The 23235-nt window shown below is 39.0% G+C and overlaps 1 protein-coding gene across 1 annotated transcript in view; it reads right to left on the bottom strand.

The window, feature by feature from the left end:
- LOC102280884 (ATP-binding cassette sub-family C member 4-like) overlaps positions 1 to 23235 on the bottom strand; it is a gene marked incomplete at its 5' end in the record, with an annotated part of 86099 nt that overhangs the window by 24715 nt on the left and 38149 nt on the right. The window contains 3 exon segments of the mRNA XM_070366946.1: positions 11012 to 11117; positions 11554 to 11726; positions 16417 to 16506. Of these exon segments, the coding sequence (XP_070223047.1) occupies positions 11012 to 11117; positions 11554 to 11726; positions 16417 to 16506 (369 nt within the window).

The following is a 23235-nucleotide window of genomic DNA, read 5'->3' on the forward strand; positions in this document are numbered from 1 at the left end:
CAAAATACTTTAAGCTAGTCCAGGTTCAATGCATGATACAGGGTGCTCGGGGCTGGTGCACTGGGATGACCCAGAGGGATGGGATGGGGGGAGGTGGGAGGGGGTTTCAGGATGGGGAACACATGTACATCTGTTGTGGACTCATGTCAATATATGACAAAACCAATACAATATTATAAAGTAATTAGCTTCCAAAAATAAATTAAAAAGAAAAAAAATACTTTAAGCCATTTCAGTATTAGTGCCTAGTAAAAATTGGCACTTGCCTTCCACTTCTATGAGAACTAGATCACAAACCACTTCAGCCACTGACCTTCAACACATCCTAAAAGGAGTACAGGGTGGAGACTCGGATTGAGACACTCTGTGCCCTGGGAAAAATTGGCAGAATACACCTTCAGATACTTAGATACTTTTAGGAGAAGATTTTTGTGAGCCTGATTCTTGCATCTTCTCATATCTAGCCCAATTCTTGCATCTCCTCATATCTAGAAAAGCACTAAAATCAATAACAGCAATATCTGCTCTTCATGATTAGCAACAAGCCTCTGCCAAAAGCTGTACTTAGCTGCACATACCCCGCTTCACAATCACATCTAACACTGACCCTCTACTCTTTGGAGTAGTTTCTCAGAGCGATCTGAAATGCTGTCTCCTGGGCCACAGTCCTCATTTTGCCCCATATGAAACAATTCACAATTCTCACATTGTGCGTTTTTTTGTTGTTGACATTACTAACTCATTATATTTTATAAGGGGAGTTTTCAGTTTTAGGTGGGGATGACAGAAGTGTGATAGTTTGTTGCAATGCTTGATAATTTATAAGAACTTAAAATTTAACTTTTTAAACACTTTAAAAATGCAAATACAATACACTTCATTAATACTCTTTTAATAGGCATTAAACAAAATACAGTATCTTAAAGTGAACTGCATTATGAATACAGCCTCAAGTGGACAGATTCACAAGGTTTGAGAGATGGGATGCCCTCCCATATAAATGGAGTGTAACAAAGGCTACAGTAACCATCAGATCCATGAAAGCATCCCATAACTAAAATAGCAGTCTTTGGATTTGGAATGGAAAATAAAAATAGCTGTGAGTTGAGGATTTACTGTTTCATATGCTTTATAGTCATCATTGTTAATTCTCAAGAATGTCTCTCAAGAGTAGACAAACAAGGTTCATGATTTCCATCAATCCACTCTTCCATTTATTCCTTCCTTTTTTCCTTCCATCTTCCCTATCCATTCATCCATCCTGTAAGCACTGAATATCTATCACCAAAGCACTGTTCTAAGAATGGGAGATTCAAAGATGAGCAAGACAGTCTATCAAGAAGTTCATGGCCAGACACAGATGAAGACTGATGTGCAGTTAAATACTTTGGCCAAGGCAGTAGAATCAGCAGATGGCAGAACTGGGATTTGAATCTAGGACTGAACTTTCATTACTTCCTCTGCATGTGAGTTACAAGTAAAAGACACTGTTAAATTATTTACCATAAGTAAAATAAGAGACATGAGAAGTTTAATATTCAATAGTCTAAAATATCTTTCCATATGGATAATATCTAATATTAACTTTGTTTATAATTTAAGAAAATATGCATGTAAACATAAACATTTATCCTGTCTACTTTTCAACTGTAATTTTATTATACTCAGGCACAAATTATTTACTGTGTGCCTGGGATATATTCACACAAAAAAAAAAGAAAACTAGTTTTATTTAACTTTAATGATCAATAAATATGAAATGGCCCACAGTCAAAACATATTTGAGGAAAACAAGTCAATTTTCATTAGTTTCTAAATTTATTCAGCAAACATTTACTGCATATTTAACTGCATTGATAGCACTATGCTAGATGCTCTAGAAGAGGAAAACACATATGTCAGGGAGCCTATACTGAAAGGAGAGAGAGAAGAAAATCCATAAGTGTCTATAATGCAAGAAAAAAAATGCATGACAAGGAGGAGTTGAGTAACAGAAGAGATGACTTCTGGCCAGAGGTTTGGAGGACAAGCTTCAAGGAGGACAGAGAGCAGAGAGCTGGGCCTTGAAGAATGAATAGCCTTGAACATGCAGAATTGGAGGTGGGTTGGCAGACAGTGGTCATTCCAGACACAGGCAACCAAATGGACCAAGAGGGTTGGTCGCTAGCTTGGGATCTCCTCCAGAGCAGGTTTATATGGTTTTCCATGTTCACTTTGCATCTCAGGGCTCTGACATTGTACGGAATCAGGCACACAATACATGCTGATTAAAAGTTAAAAACAAAGGAAACTAAATTCAGGGTATGACAGGGTGACTGCCCAATGGTGTAATTTGGCAAGACTGTAGGATAAGATCAAGGAGGGAACGGATATAGCTGGCAAGGGAAGCCACTGAGGCAGTGGGATACAGGGGTGACAGGATTAGGGATGTGGACATGGAGGACCACATGCCTGATGGCTGTGGGCAAGAGGGAGCGTGAAAGGGAAAATGAAAGACAAACAAGCCAGTGTTGAAGATAAAGGCTTGAAACTTATTGTCAAATGTTGGAAATGAAGAAAAAGAAAAGGGGTAGTCAGAGAGGAGGGGGCACTGACAGGAACAGAGTGCAGTGTGGTCAACGCTCATGTCAGGAGCTACAAGAGTTGCACTGGAACATAGACTGAAAAAAGGCCAGGAATAGAATTTTACCAACGTAGCCTCTATGCTTACCAGTTTTGTCAAAGATTCTAGGTATTTCAGAACACATAAACATAAAGCAACTCTAAATTTTATGTACAGAAAAATAGGTACAATTTTGAATTATTTTTTAACATTTTATATCTATAAGAAAATGTTCCTATAATCTCTCACTCTTTCCCCATTCTTCCTGTAACCCAGGTTGAACTAAACTGAACCACACATTTAAGTTAGTGTGATAACAATCCCTTGATCTGAGAAACTCTCCAGGAATGCCAATCTCAAATCATTTGCCACTCTCCACTGGTTAAGGACAAATGCATTAAGTGAGATAAGTCAGTCAGTTACATAAGCTCAATGAAGATGTGTTTATCTAGGTAGCTGTCTTAGACATAAAAATTAAATGGACCTATTGCAAAATAATTTGATTCATTTTTTTTTTTTAATTTTTACTTTATATGGGAGTATATTTACTTTTAATTTTTTATTACATTGGAATATAGTTGATTAACAATGTTGTGGTAGTTTCAGGTTTACAGCAAAGTGAATCAATATACATGTTTCCATTCTTTTTCAAAAATTTTTCCCAATCAAGTCATCATAGAACATTGAACAGAGTTTCCTATGCTATACAGGAGGTCCTTGTTGGCCATCTATTTTAAATAGAGCAGTATGTGCATGTCAGTCCCAAACTCTCAATCTATCCCTCCCTGCACAATTCCCCTGGGTAACCATAAATTTGGTCTCTGGTCTCAATGTTAGTGAGTTTGTTTCTGTTTTGTAAATAAGTTCATTTGTATCATTTTTTTTTTTTTTTTTAAATTCTGCATGTAAGCGATATCATATGATATTTGTTTTTCTCTGTCTGAATTACTTCATTTAATATGATCATCTCCTGGTCCATCCATGTTGCTGCAAATGGCATTATTTCATTCTTTTTTATATCTAAGTAATATTCCATTGTGGGCTTCTCTGGTAGCTCAGACGGTAAAGAATCTAGCTGCAATTCGGGAGACCAGGGTTTGATCTCTGGGTTGGGAAAATCCCCTGAAGGAGGGCATGGAAATCCACTGCTGTATTCTTGCCTGGAAAATCCCCCTGGACAGAGGAGACTGGCAGGCTACAGTCCATGAGGTCACAAAGAGTCGGATACAATTGAGCAACTAAGCACAGCACAGCACAATATTCCATTGTGTATATGTATCACATCTTCTTTATCCATTCATATGTCAATTGACATTTGGGTTTCTTCCATGTCTTGAGTATTGTAAACAGTGTTTCAGTGATCACTGGGGTGCAGGTATCCATGTTTTTCTCTGGGTATATGCCCAGGAGTGGAATTGTTGGATCACACAGGGGCTGTTTTTAGCTTCTTATGGAACCTTCATAGTTTTTCTTCATTTGTTTGTTGCTGTGCTGGGTCTTAGTTGTGGCATGAGAGATCTTCATTGTGATGCACGAGCTCAGTAGTTGTGGTGTGTGGGCTTAGTCGCCCGAGCATGTGGGACTTTAGTTCCCCGACTAGGGATTGAACCCAAGTCCTCTACATTGGAAGTCAGATTCTTTACCACTGGGCCACCAGGAAAATCCCTCCAGTTTTTCAATAGTGTCTGCAGAAATTTACATTCTACCCACAATGTAGGAGGGCTCCTTTTCTCTGCACCCTCTCTAGCATTTATTTGTAGATTTTTTGATGATCATCATTCTGACTGGTATGAGATCTCACTGTAGTTTTGATTTGCATGTCTCAACTTGGCAGTGTCCACCAGACTGGAAAAGGTCAGTTTTCATTCCAATTTCAAAGAAGGGCAATGCCAAAGAATGTTCAAACTACCACACAATTGCACTCATTTAACATCCCAGCAAGGTCATGCCCAAAATCCTCCAAGCTAGGCTTCAACAGAACATGAACCAAGAAATTTCAGATGTATAAGCTGGATTTAGAAAAGGCAGAGGAACCAGAGATCAAATTGCTAATATCCAGTAGATCATAGAAAAAGCAAGAGAATTCCAGAAAAACATCTACTTCTGCTTCAATGACTACACTAAAGCTTTTGACTGTGTGGATCACAACAAACTGTGGAAAATTCTTAAAGAAATGAGAATACCTTACCTGCCTCCTGAGAAACCTGTATGCAGGTCAAGAAGCAACAGTTAGAACTGGACATGGAACAACAAACTGGTTCCAAATTGGGAAAGGAGTACCTCAAGGTTGTATATTGTCACCCTGCTTATTTAGCCAATAGGCAGAGTACCTCATGTGAAATGCTGGGCTGGATGAAGCTCAAGCTAGAATCAAGATTGTTGGGAGAAATATCAATAATCTCAGATATGCAGATGATACCACCCTAATTGCAGAAAGCAAAGAGGAACCAAAGAACCTCTTGATGAAAGTAAAAAAAGAAAATGAAAAAAATGGCTTAAAACTCAACATTCAAAAACTAAGATCACGGCACCTGGTCCCATCACTTCATAGCAAATAGATGGGGAAACAATGGAAAAAGTGACAGATTTTATACTCTGGGGCTCCAATATCACTGCAGATGATGACTGCAGCCATGAAATTAAAAGATGCTTGCTCCTTGGAAGAAAAGTTATGACAAATCTAGACAGTGTGTTCAAAAGCAGAGACATCACTTTGCCAACAAAGGTCTATATAGTCAAATCTATGATTTTTCCAGTAGTCATGTACAGATGTGAGAGTTGGACCATAAAGAAGACTGAGTGCACAAAAATTGATGCTTTCAAACCGTGGTGCTGGAGAAGACTCTTGAGAGTCCCTTGGACAGCAAGGAGATCCAATCAGTCAGTCCTAAAGGAAATCAACCCTGAATATTCATTGGAAGGACTGATGCTGAAGCTGAAACTCCAATGCTTGGTCACCTGATGCAAAAAGCTGACTCATTAGAAAAGACCCTGATGCTGGAAAAGATTGAGGGCAACAGGAGAAGGGGATGACAGAGGATGAGATGGTTGAATGGCATCACCAACTCGATGTACATGAGTTTGAGCAAACTGTGGGAGACAGTGAAGCACAGGGAAGCCTGGCATGCTACAGTCCATGGGCTGGCAGTCAGACACAACTGAGTGACTGCACAACAACAAAAGCATTTGGCAATATATGACTCTAGGGACAACACTGTTGATTATGCCCTTCATCAGTATCTATCACTTACCCAGTCACTCCCCTAGGCTGGCTCCCTGCCCTCTAGAGCATTAGGCTTTACAGCTCATTAACTTAACTTATGTCCTCAAAGCTTTTGGAACAGATAATCACTTGCATTCTGGAAAGGAAACTTGGAGATATTGTGGGTTCAGTTTCAGAACACCACAGTGAAGAGTCACATAAATTTTATGGTTTCCCAGAGCATAGAGAAATTAAGTTTTATACCACACTGTAGCCTATCAAGTGTGTAATAGCATTGTGACTGAAAGAAAAAACAATGTGCAGACCTTAATTTAAAAATATTTTACTGCTAAACAATGCTAAACATCATCTGAGCCTTCAGTAAGTTATAGTAGTAACATTAAAGTTCACTGGTCACAGATCACCATAAAATAGTAATGATAGTGAAAAACTTTGAAATATTGTGAGAATTAGCAAAATGTGACACAGAGACTTGGGGTGAGCAAATGTTGTTTTTAAAAATAGCACCAATAGACTTACTTGATGTAGGGTTGTGACAAACATCCAATGTAAAAAAAAAAAAAAAAAATTGGTATCTGTGAAGTACAGTAAAACAAGATATGCCTATATTTCTTTTTACTTTTTTTTAAACTGAAGTATAGCTGATTTATAATGTTTCAAGTATACAGCAAAGTGATTCAGTTGTATATATATAAATATATAGAGAGACAGATTATATATTTTTTCAGATTTTTATCTATTACAGGTTATTACAAGATATTGAAAATAGTTACTTGTGCTATAGAGTAGGTCCTGTTGTTTATATGCAGCAGTGTGTATCTTTGGAGAAGAAAATGGCAACCCACTCCAGTGTTCTTGCCTGGAGAATCCAGGAATTAATCCCAAATTCCTAATTTATCAGTGTGTATCTATTAATTCCAAATTCCTAATTTATCCATCCCCTATATTCCTGTATTTCTAAATCAATCAAGAAAAACAGGTGCCTCGAAAGTCAAAGTTTTGAGAAAGAACAATACTTATGGTGTTTTTGCTGATTGAAAGTCGACTGGTAATCCAAAGCTCTAGAAAATAATACAAGGTTTACACCTGGGGTGGGTGTAGAACAGAGGATGATTCTCCAGCCCTGAAGCTAGAAGGATGCATGTCTCTTGTTTCTATTCCTACCAGAGAGTCATCAGCTGCAACCAGGTCAGACCAAGATGTAAACAAGTGGCCAGATTTACATCTCCTACTGGGATCTCCTTGTGACATCACTGATGACCTTGACCAGAGAGCCTTAAACTGAAGGTCTCCCAAAACAGAAGTAGGAAGGTCAGCTCCACAGTGAAGGGCAAGGTCACCATGGAAAACAAGGTCATCATCACAGGCTCCAAAGAGAACCCTTGTATTTCCCTTCTCTTCCCTCAGATCCCACATTCAGTCCATCACTTGGCTCCTCTTCAGTGTCTATCCCAAACCCAGCCATCTCACCATTTCCACTGCAGGGACATTAGTCTAAGCCACCAACAGTTGAGAAAGGACACACTGTAAGAGACTGCATTTGGAGACCTGAAAGACCATCAGTGTGGTTTTAGCTGTAAAGGAAGGAGGGGAGCAGAGAGGGACAAAACTAGAAAGGTGGGGAAGGGCCAGGCTGTAAACTGTTTTGTAAAACTAGGTTAAGGACTTGTTGAACATATTGACAAAGAGGGAAAAATCTGAGGTTACATCACCAACTCAATGGACATGATTTTGAGTAAACTCCGGGAGTTGGTGATGGACAGGGAGGCCTGGCATGCTACAGTCCATGGGGTCGCAAAGAGTCGGACATGACTGAGTGAACTGAACTGAACTGAACTGACTGGTAAGTAAAACATTAAACAAATGGACGTATTTTGATAATGGCAACAAAGATGATTGATTAAGGAGGTACTTGTGAACTAGACATTTACAACTATGGATCAAGTACTGATAGATAAAGACATAGAACTAAGCAACTGACAGGTCTGCCAAATGCTGTCCTTTTTACTGTTTCCTTAACCAATCATACATTCCAAAGTGAAAGTATTAGTTGCTCAGTTGTGTCCAACTCCTTGTGACCCCATGGACTGTAGCCCATCAGGCTCTTCTGTCCATGGGATTTTCCAGGCAAGAACACTGGAGTGGGTTGCCATTCCCTTCTTTAGGGGATCTTCCTGACCCAGGGATCAAACCCAGGTCTCCTGCTTTGCAGGCAGATTCTTTACCATCTGAGCTACCACAGAGGCTACATTCCAAAGTGACAGCATGTATAAGAATTAGGTAGTAACAGGAAGCTGCTTCCATGAATGCTGTAATACCAAAACCCAAAAATACATCTCCAGGGTACATTTAGAAGCAAAGAATTTATTCACACCAGAGATCAAGTCATCTTTCTGTTGCTGTCTCTAAAGCTTGACAAACGGTTTCAAAAGGGAAATTTCACAGCATCAATCATTCCTTGTGTAAGAAGTATGCCTTTGGGGGGCAGTCTGCAAAATACAGTGCTGAGACATGAGAATAACAAAGTGACAGGTAAAGAGTAGAAATAAAAGGTTACTTTTCCAATTAGCACTCAAGAACAAAAACAAAGGACTAAGGATGCTTGATGCTAAACAAAGTTGTTGGCATTTCAAAGTCATTGTCCTAAAATCTTGGAATGTCATCAGGTCCCTCATACAACTCTGCAGGAGAGGCCTGCTTCTAACTGAGATGTTTCACTTCAGGTGACCAGACACACTGCTTTGAGCCTAGAGCATCCCTTTGGTTGCAGATGCCCCATTTTTGTCATTTTCTTCTCCAGAACTCACTCCTAAGTATGGCCAGCTCGCAGGAGTGAGGCCACAGGCACAGCCTCGAGGCTGACAGTCTGGTATCTACTCAGTGTCCCCACTGGTGATCCCACCTGACAATGTATGGGGAATAGGGAGGAGGTGATATTCCAGGAACTGCTCAAGAAGTCAAAAGAGACAGCTCCATTATTCCTGGACATAAGGAAGTTTGAGTATTACTGACCATTTATTACTGATTATTACCTGTTTAGTATATACTGACTGACCTATTTAGTATAGACCATTGAAATAAAAGTTGACTCTGCTGCCTCTTAAGCACTGTGCAGGCTTTCCTTATCTATTTACTTCATCTCTAATCAGCAACACTGGATACTGCAGGATCTTGTGACAGCAGTTAGCATCTGTAAAATGAGTAATATTAGCTTGTTTCCACAGGCTGGGAATTCGCTTGAAAACAACTTGAATTCCTTAGGGCTTATTTGCAGCCAAAGTTTTCTCTTTGAGGAATGGTTTTCCTTGTCATTTTATAAATCCACGTCCTAAGATTTATGGAAATTCAGCAACAGAGGGAAAATAAAAAGAGAGAGAAGTCGAAAAAAGAGAGAAAAGGGGAAAGGAGGGAGGAAGGAGGAAAACAAAGCTAAGGAAGGAAATACTAATTTCTGAGGAAGAAAGAACAAATCAAAGTTACAGGAAAGATACTAGACAGATATCCAAACACCAAAGCTTAGAGCCTGCTTTGTGTGCTGAGTCCAGATCTACTATTTAAGAGACTTGCTAGTTGTTTATCTACAGTCTCTCAGCCCTGACTTAACTTTCTTTCTACACTCTTGTGATGAAGAGGCTGGCTCTTTGCAAATCACATTTCAGAAACACTTTGCCCTGACAGCTTATTTGGTAAAGAATCCACCTGCAATGCAGGAGACCTCGGTTCGATTCCTGGGTCGGGAAGATCCCCTGGAGAAGGGATAGGCTACCCATTCCAGGATTCTTGGGCTTCCCCTTGTGGCTCAGCTGGAAAGAATCGGCCTGCAATGCAGAAGACTTGGCTTGATCCTGGGTTGGGAAAATCCCCTGGAGAAGGGAAAAGCTACCCCCTCCAGTATTCTGACCTAGAGAAGTCTATAGACTGTACAGTCCATGGGGTCACAAAGAGTCAGACATGACCCAGTGACTTTCACTTTCACTCTTGGCCAGCTGGCTCTTTGTTAGATCCTACCAGTAGCCACCAGGTTACCTGGTGGCTCAGAAGATAAAGCATCTGTCTACAATGCAGGAGACCAGGGTTGAGCCCTGGGTTGGGAAGATCCCCTGGAGAAGGAAATGGCAATCCACTCCAGGACTATTGCCTGGAGAATCCCATGGACAGAGGAGCCTGGTAGGCTACAGTCCATGGGGTCGCAAAGAGTCGGACACGACTGAGCGACTTCACTCACTAACCAGTAGGGAGCACTAGAGGGACTCACAGAGCAAAGAGACTGTCTAGTTTCTGCTAATCCTGCAGCATCACCTCAGCAGTGGGACCTGACTCCAGATTCCAGGGTCCATTAGCATGTGGAGAATCAGCCCCATCCTGCTCCCTCACAAATATCACCAGCACCTGGACAGTGACTGCTCCATGGAGGTCTGAGCACCGACTCTTTAGGGCCTCTCCTCTTGAGTTCTTGGGTCTGGAGATTTGTCCTAGGACACAGTAGCTGCCTGCCAAAATTATTAACTCAGTGTTTCTAACATTTCTAGCCCTCCAATTGCTATGTGACATATTTCCTTTATTAAGTGCTTTCTGTGAAAATACTTTGTTTTTCTCACCAGGCCCTTTCTTCTCATGGAATTCCCTCTGACAGCAACAGCTAAGAAATTGTTCAGCTTTAGCCAACAGCCTCCTGGTAATCTAAATAAAAGGCTAAAAAAAAAAAAAAATCTGCCATGCCATGTGGCTTGTGGGATCTTAGTTCTCCAACCAGGGATCCTTGGCCCTTGGCAGTGAGAGCATGAAGTCCTGATCACTGGACAGCCAGGGAATTCCCAAAGGTCTCAGTTTTTGATTATGGTAATCTAAAAATAATGAAACAACTGTGGCATAGTAAAAATGATCATGTTCTACTACTCTGAAATATGGAGACTTATCTTGGATTTGGAATATTTTCATGGTTGGCCATCTTTAAGAAAAATGACAGTGTAAATAAACTTTTAATATGAAAATATGCAATTATTGGATGTATTATTTAATAGTACATTCTGAATGTATAATTAAGTACCCAAGTTATTTTCAGGAATGGAGAAAAATTAAGAGAAAGTTAACTTATTAGAGGTTCCTATAAAGTTTTACAAGGAAGGATATATTGCAAAATTGAACGAAAATGGAAATAACTGAAATTCCACAGGTAAGGCTCTTACCATTATCATGTCACTGTCAATAATGGTGCTCAATCTGTGTGTGATGGTTACCACAGTGCACTGGGCAAATTTCTCATGGATTGCTTTTTTTATTAACTCATCAGTTCTGGAATCAAAGAAGTTCAGTTTAGTTAGTAAAGACAGGAAAAGCAGACTTAAGACTTAAAAATATCATATATAATAATGATTTTTTTTTTAAATCCATGCTTTATGACTTAATCTTGTTTCTGAAAAACTAAGTATAAAAAGTCTACTTACAAATTTACCATTTTTCATAAAGCAATGGGAAATATTCTTCCCTTGAAAGCTTGAAATTATCAGAAGCTACATTTAGGAATTTTGCTCTCTTAGGAAGTCTCATAACAATATTAATACCATATAACATGCTTTAGTTTCTTTCTTTGTTTTCTAGAATTAATCTTATCAAGATATTTCTTTGGGACAAAGAGAACACTTGAAAACATTTTTAAGCATCATTGAGAATTTTCCATTTACCACATTTAAAATTCAGATTCCAGGTTTCATGGACCTCAGCCCCTTACCTTGGATCCACATTAGATGTGGCTTTGTCAATAATCAATATCTGATTTGTCTTGAGAATAACTCTGGCAAGACACACCAGTTGTCTCTGTCCAACACTTAAATTTGATCCTGTTTCTGCTAAGGTAGTATCCATTTTACCAGGAAGACCTTCAATTGTTTCTTTAAGTTGTACCTGTGGATACAGAAAGAAGAACATTTTCCTACACAAATTTCTGCTGAAGGAGATAAGCCTAATATGCTAGAGTTTTGACATCCTCAGGACTTCTTGTGTATCTTACATGTACAGCCACCTGATGGGGAGAGCTCCTTCCAAGGAGCGTTCACTGAGAAAGATGGTGGAGTCAACTCAGGACAGAAAGATCTCAGTGTCCCCTATCCCTGCCATAGGACATCCACCAGAAACCCCACCAGGGATTAGTTAAGGAAGTCTCTCAAGAAATGAAGCTATTTCTCCCAATCTGATCTAAACAGAAAAGTTAAAAGGATCTTTAGTTTTCCCAAAGTATATTTTCCCTAGATCTTAGTACACTAAGGGAAATTTTTTTTAAACAAAATTATTTTAGGAAGTATGGTTGTCTAAAGATATAATCTTATCAGTACTTTGCCATTTTGGAAGACCTAAAGGTTTAAAAAAATACAAATTCAAACAATGGCAAACTGTACCTCATATATTATTAAACCTGGAGCCTACTTTGGCTTTGGTTCCTTCCAAAATTTAACCCCATATCTGTTTTTCCAGTCAACTGGATTTTCTTCAGTGTCATAAATGTTTTGCAGTGAGAAAACTCAGGAAAAACAGGACACAACATAACATCTTATTTCCCCCAGACCATGGCTATGGGTGGTGTTTATATTAATCTACTCTGAAAAAATTGCAATCATTCTGTATAATAGGCTCCAGTTTCAGAGAAACAGACATAGAGAACAGACCTATGGACATGGGGAGGAGAGAGAAGGAGAAGGGGAGATGCATGGAGAGAGTAACATGGAAATTTTCAATACCATATGTAAAATAGATAACCAATGGGAATTTGCTGTATGACTCAGGGAACTCAAACAGGGGCTCTGTATCAAGCTGAAGGGTGGGTTGCAGGGGGAGATGGGAGAGAGGTTTGGGAGGGAGGGGACATGAGTGTACCTATGGCTGATTCTTGTTGATATATGACAGAAAACCACAAAATTCTGTAAAGCAATTATCCTTCAATAAAAAAATTTTAAAAATTGTAATCATAAGATTAAATAAAATAAACTTTTAACTGCCAGAGATAATCTGAAAGTCACTGATTGGTAGGAGTCATTTCAATGAATATTTGTTTTGGAGAAATATTATGGAATAAGAACCAAACCCATACTATGCTTGAAGTTAAAGAACAAAAAGTCAATATACTTCAGATTAAGAGACCAACAGATTGATGAGTGATGGACAGTGAGCAGGGACCCAGAATTACAGTGTCAAATAACAAAACACTAGGGGTAAAAGGGCAACATTTTCATGGTATCCTAAATGCTGGAGTATTTCTATGAACATGATCCTGAATCATGCTCCTGATGGAGTTCAAGCTCAGAAAGAGGGAATTCTGATTTAGGTTTAAGTATGGTATTGATATTTCCAGAATCTAAAGGGTAAGATTTGGATTGTGATGCAAGTGCTTGTGGTGAAAATTATAAAATGGAAGATGTCAGCTTAGTCACCCCCTTTCCTCCATTACAAGGAAGAGGACTTAGTGTTCTATCTATGAAACAAATTCATACATCTGCACCCAGTGATGGGACTAATCCAAGGTGTGACAGCGGCAAAGCTTTTATCACTTTTCCTTCTGAGCTGACATTAGTAATCTTTGTACATCAAATTGGTCTTTCATAAGACTGATGTCTTAACTTTAAAGAAATAATCTCACACTTGCTCTCAATTTGGATGATATCTCATCACTAAGCTGTTTTTTTTTTTTGTTTGTTTGTTTTTTGTTTTTTTACTTTCCTTCAGGTTTTCCACTTTGGCCTACAAGGACTGAGGCTTTTGTGAGGTGAAAATGTTTTCCAGTAAACATTGCTTTCTGAGACTGTGAGAATGAGACTAACATGAAGATGAAATAATAAATGTATGTACTTGTTAACATCATCAGAGTATAAAATGAGTCAGTATGTGTAGAGTTTGTAGTGGTTGATACAAAGAAATCAACAGATATTGCCCATTATTAATAATGCTGTCAGCTGGCCTCTCTTCATGTTCTGCTTTATTTTCTTCTTCACATGTATCAGCACTGAGATTTTATTACACATGCATTGACTGGTTTTCCATCTTCTCCACAAGAGTTTAAGCTAAATGGTAGAGGCTTTATCAATTTTGATGACTGTGATGATCCTAGAATCTGCAACTATGCCTGTCTAATGGTCTCTCAATAAATATTTGTTGGATGTATGAATGAAGCTATAAGTGCATCTTCTCTTGTGACATCTGCTCCTATAAATTAGGAAATAAATCCATACAGATAATTTATATATAGTACTATTTTCTTACTAAATGGAAGTATAAAAATATATATTCTTCTAACAATTAACTGGCTTCAAGATACAATAACATCATAATGTAACTGTGGAAGGCATTTTAAAAGGTATAATTTAAGGAAAACAGAGAGAATAATACTATTGAAAACTATAAAATCTCAGTATAAAATGCTTGAGATTATTTTTGAGCTTGGGAAAGTAATAAGCTACAGCAAAACTGAAAGTAATAATCTGAATTTATAAGACAACCACTTCTATTATCATGATTTCAGAGTAACCTACTACATATACTGTATCTACTAGCCAGGTGCCAATGCCCCTCACAGGAGATTGTGAGATGTCAGATGGTCTCCATATTTTGTAGAACCTTCCTACTTTTCACAAAGAAAGGCTGGTGTGGGCTGGAAGAGACACTGAAATGCAATCAACAGATGGAGAAGAGCTTTTACTAGAGCAGGACCAGCAGTAAAGGAAGTAAGCAGGGAGCCCGTTCACCTAAATACAAGGTCCTGGGAAATGGACATGTGTCAGGGAATGTTTAACAGGATTCCTATGTGCTGTTTCTCACAAGTCCTTTGTTTCTTTTTAAATGGAACAGCACGCTGCTCCCAGAAACTGGGGTCATTGTGTGAGATAGGCTTAAATCTCCTTTAGTAAACATTCTCTTTACGACAAAACTGCTTTGTCTCCATCCCCTTTCTTGAGATATGGATTGTCTCCTGACCTTGTGACCATCATCATCCCTTGTTCCCTTGGTAACGGTTACTGTACGTTTGGTTTTCAGATCTTTATCATTGACAAAAGAAACTTCTTGTACTACAGACTATATATACTTACAGAAAAATCATTAAAGCACCTTTGCTCCATCAGAGCTTCGGTCTTTTCTCTTCTCTTCTCTTCTCTTCTTTCTCTCTCTCCCTCCCTCCCCCCCTCCCTCTCTCTCTCCCTCCCTCCCCCCTTCCCTCTCCCCTCGGCTGATTCCTTGGAGCACAGAGACTCGTCTTGCTCAGTCTCCTGCCCGGGCTTCTAAGACTCTCTCGAGAAGGCACCCTGTGCCTTCACCCCCCGAGAGAGGGCACCCAGTGCCTTCGTGAGAGATGCAAGTCCTGTGTCAAGGACTTTATTGGTTTTCTGAGTAAACCAGGGAGTATCAGCCTCTTTCTCTCTTGTGACCAACCTAGATAGCATGTTCAAAAGCAGAGACATTACTTTGCCAACAAAGGTCTGTCTAGTCAAGGCTATGGTTTTTCCTGTGGTCATGCATGGATGTGAGAGCTGGACTGTGAAGAAGGCTGAAGGCCGAAGAATTGATGCTTTGGAACTGTGATGTTGGAGAAGACTCTGGAGAGTCCCTTGGACTGCAAGGAGATCCAAACAGTCCATTCTGAAGGAGATCAGCCCTGGGATTTCTTTGGAAGGAATGATGCTAAAGCTGAAACTCCAGTACTTTGGCCACCTTATGAGAAGATTTGACTCATTGGAAAAGACTCTGATGCTGGGAGGGATTGGGGGCAGGAGGAGAAGGGGACAACAGAGGATGAGATGGCTGGAGGGCATCACTGACTCAATGGACGTGAGTCTGAGTGAACTCCGGGAGTTGATGATGGACAGGGAGGCCTGGCGTGCTGCGATTCATGGGGTCGCAAAGAGTCGGACATGATTGAACGACTGATCTGATCTGATCTGATAGTATAAGCTATGGTCTTCCCAGTCATCATGCATGGATGTGAGAACTTGATTGTAAAGAAGATAGAGCACCAAAGAATCGATGCCTTTGAACTGTGGTACTAGAAAAGACTCCTTGGACAGCAAGGAGATCAAACCAGTCAATCTTAAGGGAAATCAACCCTGAATACTCATTGGAAGGACTGATGCTGAAGATGAAGCTCCAGTATTTTGGTCACCTGATGTGAACAGCTGACTCATTGGAAAAGTCCCTGATGCTGGGGAAAATTGAGAGCAGAAGAGGCATCAGAGGATGAAATGGCTGAATGGCTTCACTGATGCAATGGACATGAACTTGGGCAAACTTTGGAAGATGGTGAGGGACAGGGAGGCCTAGCATGCTGCAGTCCATGAAGTCACAAAGAGTCAAATGTGACTATGGAACTAAACACAACACAACACAAAGACAAGGTAATGTGTCCAGTTGCTTTGGATTCTAGGGGAAAAGCTACAGTGGAAATATGAGGCATTATATTCTTGGTTTTCATCATCAATACACAGGTCATCAATGTTTTGCTAGGAGGTAATCAAAGTCAGTAACATGGATAAGCTCCCCTTTAATTGCCTGCAGTGCTATAAATGTACACACACATATACTGATGCTAACAAACTAATAACATTTAATAAATTACCTCTTCTAAGGCATTCCACAGTTCCTTATCTGTATGTTCATTAAAAGGATCCAGATTTTTCCTCATTGTTCCCGTGAATAAAACAGGTTCCTAAATAACCCAAAATAGTAAATGTTATTAGTCAACTTTATCCATTTTATTTCAGTACATACAGAATTAAAGTGAACAAAATAAAAATTCACTGTAATCTTTAATAATAAGGTTGTAAATGCCTGTTTACAAAAACAGTATCTCTAAAATAATTTTCAGTTGTATAAACTGTGCTGCAAAATATCCTCTGGACCATTGAATACTAAAAAAAGAAAGTGCTGAGCTGTGTCACCTTAAGAAAAATCTGAAGAACAGAAAGGAAGATTTGACTTTTTTCAATGCCTCACTGGTAATACCTGCTTAATAAAAAAATAAATGGGGATATAATTATTTGAGGAATAATTATTTATTATTATTTAAAATAATAAATTTTTACACCAATAGCACTAGATAAATTGTCAATTCTTGTGTGATACTAGGAAATACCAAGAGCATGATTAGTTGAGGTTTGAAAGGGTTAATAGGTAGGCAGGCAGGGAAACCAGGGTCTTCAAAGATGGAGAGATGGCAAAAAGGACCATTCCTTTGCATAGCAGGTTTCTCAAATCCAGTGTTGCTATGGGGACTATCTGAAACTAACTTTTTCAACCCTCAAGCTGCTAACTGCTCAGCAAAACAGTATATTTTGCTCAAAGGAATATCCTATCTTAAGCAATGTTAATGAAACAATGTATCTTTCTTAGAAACCAGTTTTTCAACTATAAAACACTGCTGAAAGAAATCAAAGAGGAAACTAATAGATGGAGAAATATACCATGTTCATGGATTGGAAGAATCAATATACTGAAAATGAGTATACTACCCAAAGCAATCTATAGATTCAATGCAATGACAAAGGAGGCAAGAATATGCAATGGAGAAAAGACAATCTCTTTAACAAGTGGTGCTGGGAAAACTGCTCAACCACTTGTAAAAGAATGAAACTAGAACACTTTCTAACACCATACACAAAAATAAACTCAAAATGGATTAAAGATCTAAACGTAAGACTAGGAACTATTAAACTCCTTGAGGAGAACTTAGGCAAAACACTCTCCGACGTAAATCACAGCAGGATCCTCTATGACACACCTCCCAGAATATTGGAAATAAAAGCAAAAATAAACAAATGGGACCTAATTAAAATTAAAAACATCTGCACAACAAAGGAAACTCTAAGCAAGGTGAAAAGACAGCCTTCAGAATGCGAGAAAATAATAGCAAATGAAGAAACAGACAAAGAACTAATCTCAAAAATATGCAAGCAACTCCTGCACCTCAATTCCAGAAAAATAAACAACCCAATCAAAAAATGGGCCAAAGAACTAAACAGACATTTCTCCAAAGAAGACATACAGATGGCTAACAAACACATGAAAAGATGCTCAACATCACTCATTATCAGAGAAATGCAAATCAAAACCACAATGAGGTACCATTTCACACCAGTCAGAATGGCTGTGACCCAAAAGTCTGCAAGCAATAAATGCTGGAGAGGGTGTGGAGAAAAGGGAACCCTCTTACACTGTTGGTGGGAATGTAAACTAGTACAGCCACTATGGAGAACAGTGTGGAGATTCCTTAAAAAACTGGAAATAGAACTGCCTTATGATCCAGCAATCCCACTACTGGGCTTACACACCAAGGAAACCAGAATTGAAAGAGACATGTGTACCCCAATGTTCATCACAGCACTGTTTATAATAGCCAGGGCATGGAACCAACCTAGATGTCCATCAGCAGATGAATGGATAAGAAAGCTGTGGTACATATACACAATGGAGTATTACTCAGCCATTAAAAAGAATACATTTGAATCAGTTCTAATGAGGTGGATGAAACTGGAGCCTATTATACAGAGTGAAGTAAGCCAGAAAGAAAAACACCAATACAGACTACTAACGCATATACATGGAATTTAGAAAAATGGTAATGATAACCCTGTATGTGAGACAGCTAAAGAGACACAGATGTATAGAACAGTCTTTTGGACTCTGTGGGAGAGGGAGAGGGTGGGATGATTTGGGAGGATGGCATTGAAACATGTATAATATCATATATGAAACGAATCTCCAGTCCAGGTTCGATGCATGACACAGGATGCTTAGGGCTGGTGCACTGGGATGACCCAGAGGGATGGTATGGGAAGGGAGGTGGGAGGGGGCTTCAGAATGGGGAACACGTGTATACCCATGGTGGATTCATGTTGATGTGTGGCAAAAACAATACAATATTGTAAACTAATTAGACTCCAATTAAAATAAATTTATATTAAAAAATAAAATAATAGAAACCAGCTTTTCTTTGAAAACTGATGTCAGCTGCTTTTTGGATACAATTTATCTCACCCAGAGACACCTTGGTGGGAGACAGCTCCCCCTCCTGCAGATGCTATCTCAGAATGTATGTTATGGGAGAGGAGCCTGGTACAGTTCTCTCAGTCAGCCATGAGGTGTTTCTTTTATCTATGATTAGCAGCTCACATATTGCCAAATTCAGACTTAAATTGAAGAAAGTAGGGAAAACCACTAGACCATTCAGGTGTGACCTAAATCAAATCCCTTATGATTATACAGTGGAAGTGAGAAATACATTTAAGGGACTAGATCTGATAGATAGAGTGCCTGATGAACAATGGACGGAGGTTCATGACATTGTACAGGAGACAGGGATCAAGATCATTCCCATGGAAAAGAAATGCAAAAAATCAAAATGGCTGTCTGGGGAGGCCTTACAGACAGCTGTAAAAGGCAGAGAAGCAAAAAGCAAAGGAGAAAAGGAAAGATATAAGCATCTGAATGCAGAGTCCCAAAGATAGCAAAGAGAGATAAGAAAGCCTTCCTCAGAGATCAATGCAAATAAATAGAGGAAAACAATAGAATGGGAAAGACTAGAGATCTCTTCAAGAAAATTAGAGATACCAAGGGAATATTTCATGCAAATATGGGCTTGATAAAGGACAGAAATGGTATGGACCTAACAGAAGTAGAAGATATTAAGAAGAGGAGGCAAGAATACACAGAAGAACTGTACAAAAAAGATCTTCATGACCCAGATAATCACGATGGTGTGATCACTGACCTAGAGCCAGACATCCTGGAATGTGAAGTCAAGTGGGGCTTAGAAAGCATCACGACGAACAAAGCTAGTTGAGGTGATGGAATTCCAGTTGAGCTATTTCAAATCCTGAAAGATGATGCTGTGAAAGTGCTGCACTCAATATGCCAGCAAATTTGGAAAACTCAGCAGTGGCCAGAGGCCTGGAAAAGCTCAGGTTTCATTCCAATCCCAAAGAAAGGCAATGCCAAAGAATGCTCAAACTACCTCACAATTGCACCCATCTCACACGCTAGTAAAGTAATGCATAAAATTCTCCAAGCCAGGCTTCAGCAATACATGAACCGTGAACTTCCAGATGTTCAAGCTGGTTTTAGAAAAGGCAGAGGAACCAGAGATCAAATTGCCAACATCCGCTGGATCATGGAAAAAGCAAAAGAGTTCCAGAAGAACATCTATTTCTGCTTTATTGACTATGCCAAAGCCTTTGACTGTGTGGATCACAATAAACTGTGGAAAATTCTGAAAGAGATGGGAATACCAGACCACCTGACCTGCCTCTTGAGAAACCTATATGCAGGTCAGGAAGCAACAGTTAGAACTGGACATGGAACAACAGACTGGTTCCAAATAGGAACAGGGGTGTATATTGTCACCCTGCTTATTTAACATATGTGCAGAGTACATCATGAGAAATGCTGGGCTAGAGGAAGCACAAGCTGGAATCAAGATTGCTGGGAGAAATATCAATAACCTCAGATATGCAGATGATACCACCCTTATGGCAGAAAGTGAAGAGGAACTAAAAAGCCTTTTGATGAAAGTGAAAGAGGAGAAGAAAAACGTTGGCTTAAAGCTCAACATTCAGAAAACGAAGATCATGGCATCTGCTCCCATCACTTAATGGGAAATATATGGGGAAACAGTGGAAACAGTGTCAGACTTTATTTTTGGGGGCTCCAAAATCACTGCAGATGGTGACTGCAGCAATGAAATTAAAAGATGCTTACTCCTTGGAAGTTTTTTTTTTTTTTTCTAATTTTATTTTATTTTTAAACTTTACATAATTGTATTAGTTTTGCCAAATATCAAAATGAATCCACCACAGGTATACATGTGTTCCCCATCCTGAACCCTCCTCCCTCCTCCCTCCCCAAACCATCCCTCTGTCCCAGTGCACCAGCCCCAAGCATCCAGCATCATGCATCGAACCTGGACTGGCAACTCGTTTCCTACATGATATTATTACCATCTTTCTAAATTCCATATATATGCGTTAGTATACTGTATTTATGTTTTTTCCTTCTGGCTTACTTCACTCTGTATAATAGGCTCCAGTTTCATCCACCTCATTAGAACTGATTCAAATGTATTCTTTTTAATGGCTGAGTAATACTCCATTGTGTATATGTACCACAGCTTTCTTATCCATTCATCTGCTGATGGACATCTAGGTTGCTTCCATGTCTTGGCTATTATAAACAGTGCTGCGATGAACATTTTGGGGTACGTGTGTCTCTTTCCCTTCTGGTTTCCTCAGTGTGTATGCCCAGCAGTGGGGTTGCTGGATCATAAGGCAGTTCTATTTCCAGTTTTTAAGGAATCTCACACTGTTCTCCATAGTGGCTGTACTAGTTTGCATTCCCACCAACAGTGTAAGAGGTTCCCTTTTCTCCACCCTCTCCAGCATTTATTATTTGTAGACTTTTGGATGCAGCCATTCTGACTGGTGTGAAATGGTACCTCATAGTGGTTTTGATTTGCATTTCTCTGATAATGAGTGATGTTGAGCATCTTTCATGTGTTTGTTAGCCATCTGTATGTCTTTTTTGGAGAAATGTCTATTTAGTTCTTTGGCCCATTTTTTGATTGGGTCGTTTATTTTTCTGGAGTTGAGCTGTAGGAGTTGCTTGTATATTTTTGAGATTAGTTGTTTGTCAGTTTGCTTCATTTGCTATTATTTTCTCCCATTCTGAAGGCTGTCTTTTCACCTTGCTAATAGTTTCCTTTGATGTGCAGAAGCTTTTAAGGTTAATTAGGTCCCATTTGTTTATTTTGCTTTTATTTCAATATTCTGGGAGGTGGGTCATAGAGGATCCTGCTGTGATGTATGTCGGAGAGTGTTTTGCCTATGTTCTCCTCTAGGAGTTTTATAGTTTCTGGTCTTACGTTTAGATCTTTAATCCATTTTGAGTTTATTTTTTGTGTATGGTGTTAGAAAGTGGTCCAGTTTCATTCTTTTACAAGTGGTTGACCAGATTTCCAGCACCACTTGTTAAAAGATTGTCTTTAATCCATTGTATATTCTTGCCTCCTTTGTCGAAGAAGATAAGGTGTCCATATGTGCGTGGATTTATCTCTGGGCTTTCTATTTTATTCCATTGATCAATATTTCTGTCTTTGTGCCAGTACCATACTGTCTTGATAACTGTGGCTTTGTAGTAGAGCCTGAAGTCAGGTAGGTTGATTCCTCCAGTTCCATTCTTCTTTCTCAAGATCGCTTTGGCTATTCGAGGGTTTTTGTATTTCCATACAAATTGTGAAATTATTTGTTCTAGCTCTGTGAAGAATACTGTTGGTAGCTTGATAGGGATTGCGTTGAATCTATAAATTGCTTTGGGTAGTATACTCATTTTTCACTATATTGATTCTTCCAATCCATGAACATGGTATATTTCTCCATCTATTAGTGTCCTCTTTGATTTCTTTCACCAGTGTTTTATAGTTTTTTCTATATATAGGTCTTTAGTTTCTTTAGGTAGATATATTCCTAAGTATTTTATTCTTTCCGTTGCAATGGTGAATGGAATTGTTTCCTTAATTTCTCTTTCTGTTTTCTCATTATTAGTGTATAGGAATGCAAGGGATTTCTGTGTGTTGATTTTATATCCTGCAACTTTACTGTAGTCATTGATTATTTCTAGTAATTTTCTGGTGGACTCTTTAGGGTTTTCTATGTAGAGGATCATGTCATCTGCAAATAGTAGAGTTTTACTTCTTCTTTTCCAATTTGGATTCCTTTTATTTCTTTTTCTGCTCTGATTGCTGTGGCCAAAACTTCCAAAACTATGTTGAATAGTAATGGTGAAAGTGGGCACCCTTGTCTTATTCCTGACTTTAGAGGAAATGCTTTCAATTTTTCACCATTGAGGATAATGTTTGCTGTGGGTTTGTCATATAAGCTTTTATTATGTTGAGGTATGTTCCTTCTATTCCTGCTTTCTGGAGAGTTTTTTATCATAAATGGATGTTGAATTTTGTTAAAGGCTTTCTCTGCATCTATTGAGATAATCATATGGTTTTTATTTTTCAATTTGTTAATGTGATGTATTACATTGATTGATTTGCGGATATTGAAGAATCCTTGCATCCCTGGGATAAAGCCCACTTGATCATGGTGTATGATCTTTTTAATGTGTTGTTGGATTCTGATTGCTAGAATTTTGTTAAGGATTTTTGCATCTATGTTCATCAGTGATATTGGCCTGTAGTTTTCTTTTTTTGTGGGATCTTTGTCAGGTTTTGGTATTAGGGTGATGGTGGCCTCATAGAATGAGTTTTGAAGTTTACCTTCCTCTGCAATTTTCTGGGAAGAGTTTGAGCAGGATAGGTGTTAGCTCTTCTCTAAATTTTTGGTAGAATTCAGCTGTGAAGCCGTCTGGACCGGGCTTTTGTTTGCTGGAAGATTTTTGA

This window comes from Bos mutus, unplaced genomic scaffold, assembly GCF_027580195.1.
Source record: "Bos mutus isolate GX-2022 unplaced genomic scaffold, NWIPB_WYAK_1.1 CTG330, whole genome shotgun sequence".
In the NCBI taxonomy this organism is placed as follows: domain Eukaryota; kingdom Metazoa; phylum Chordata; class Mammalia; order Artiodactyla; family Bovidae; genus Bos; species Bos mutus.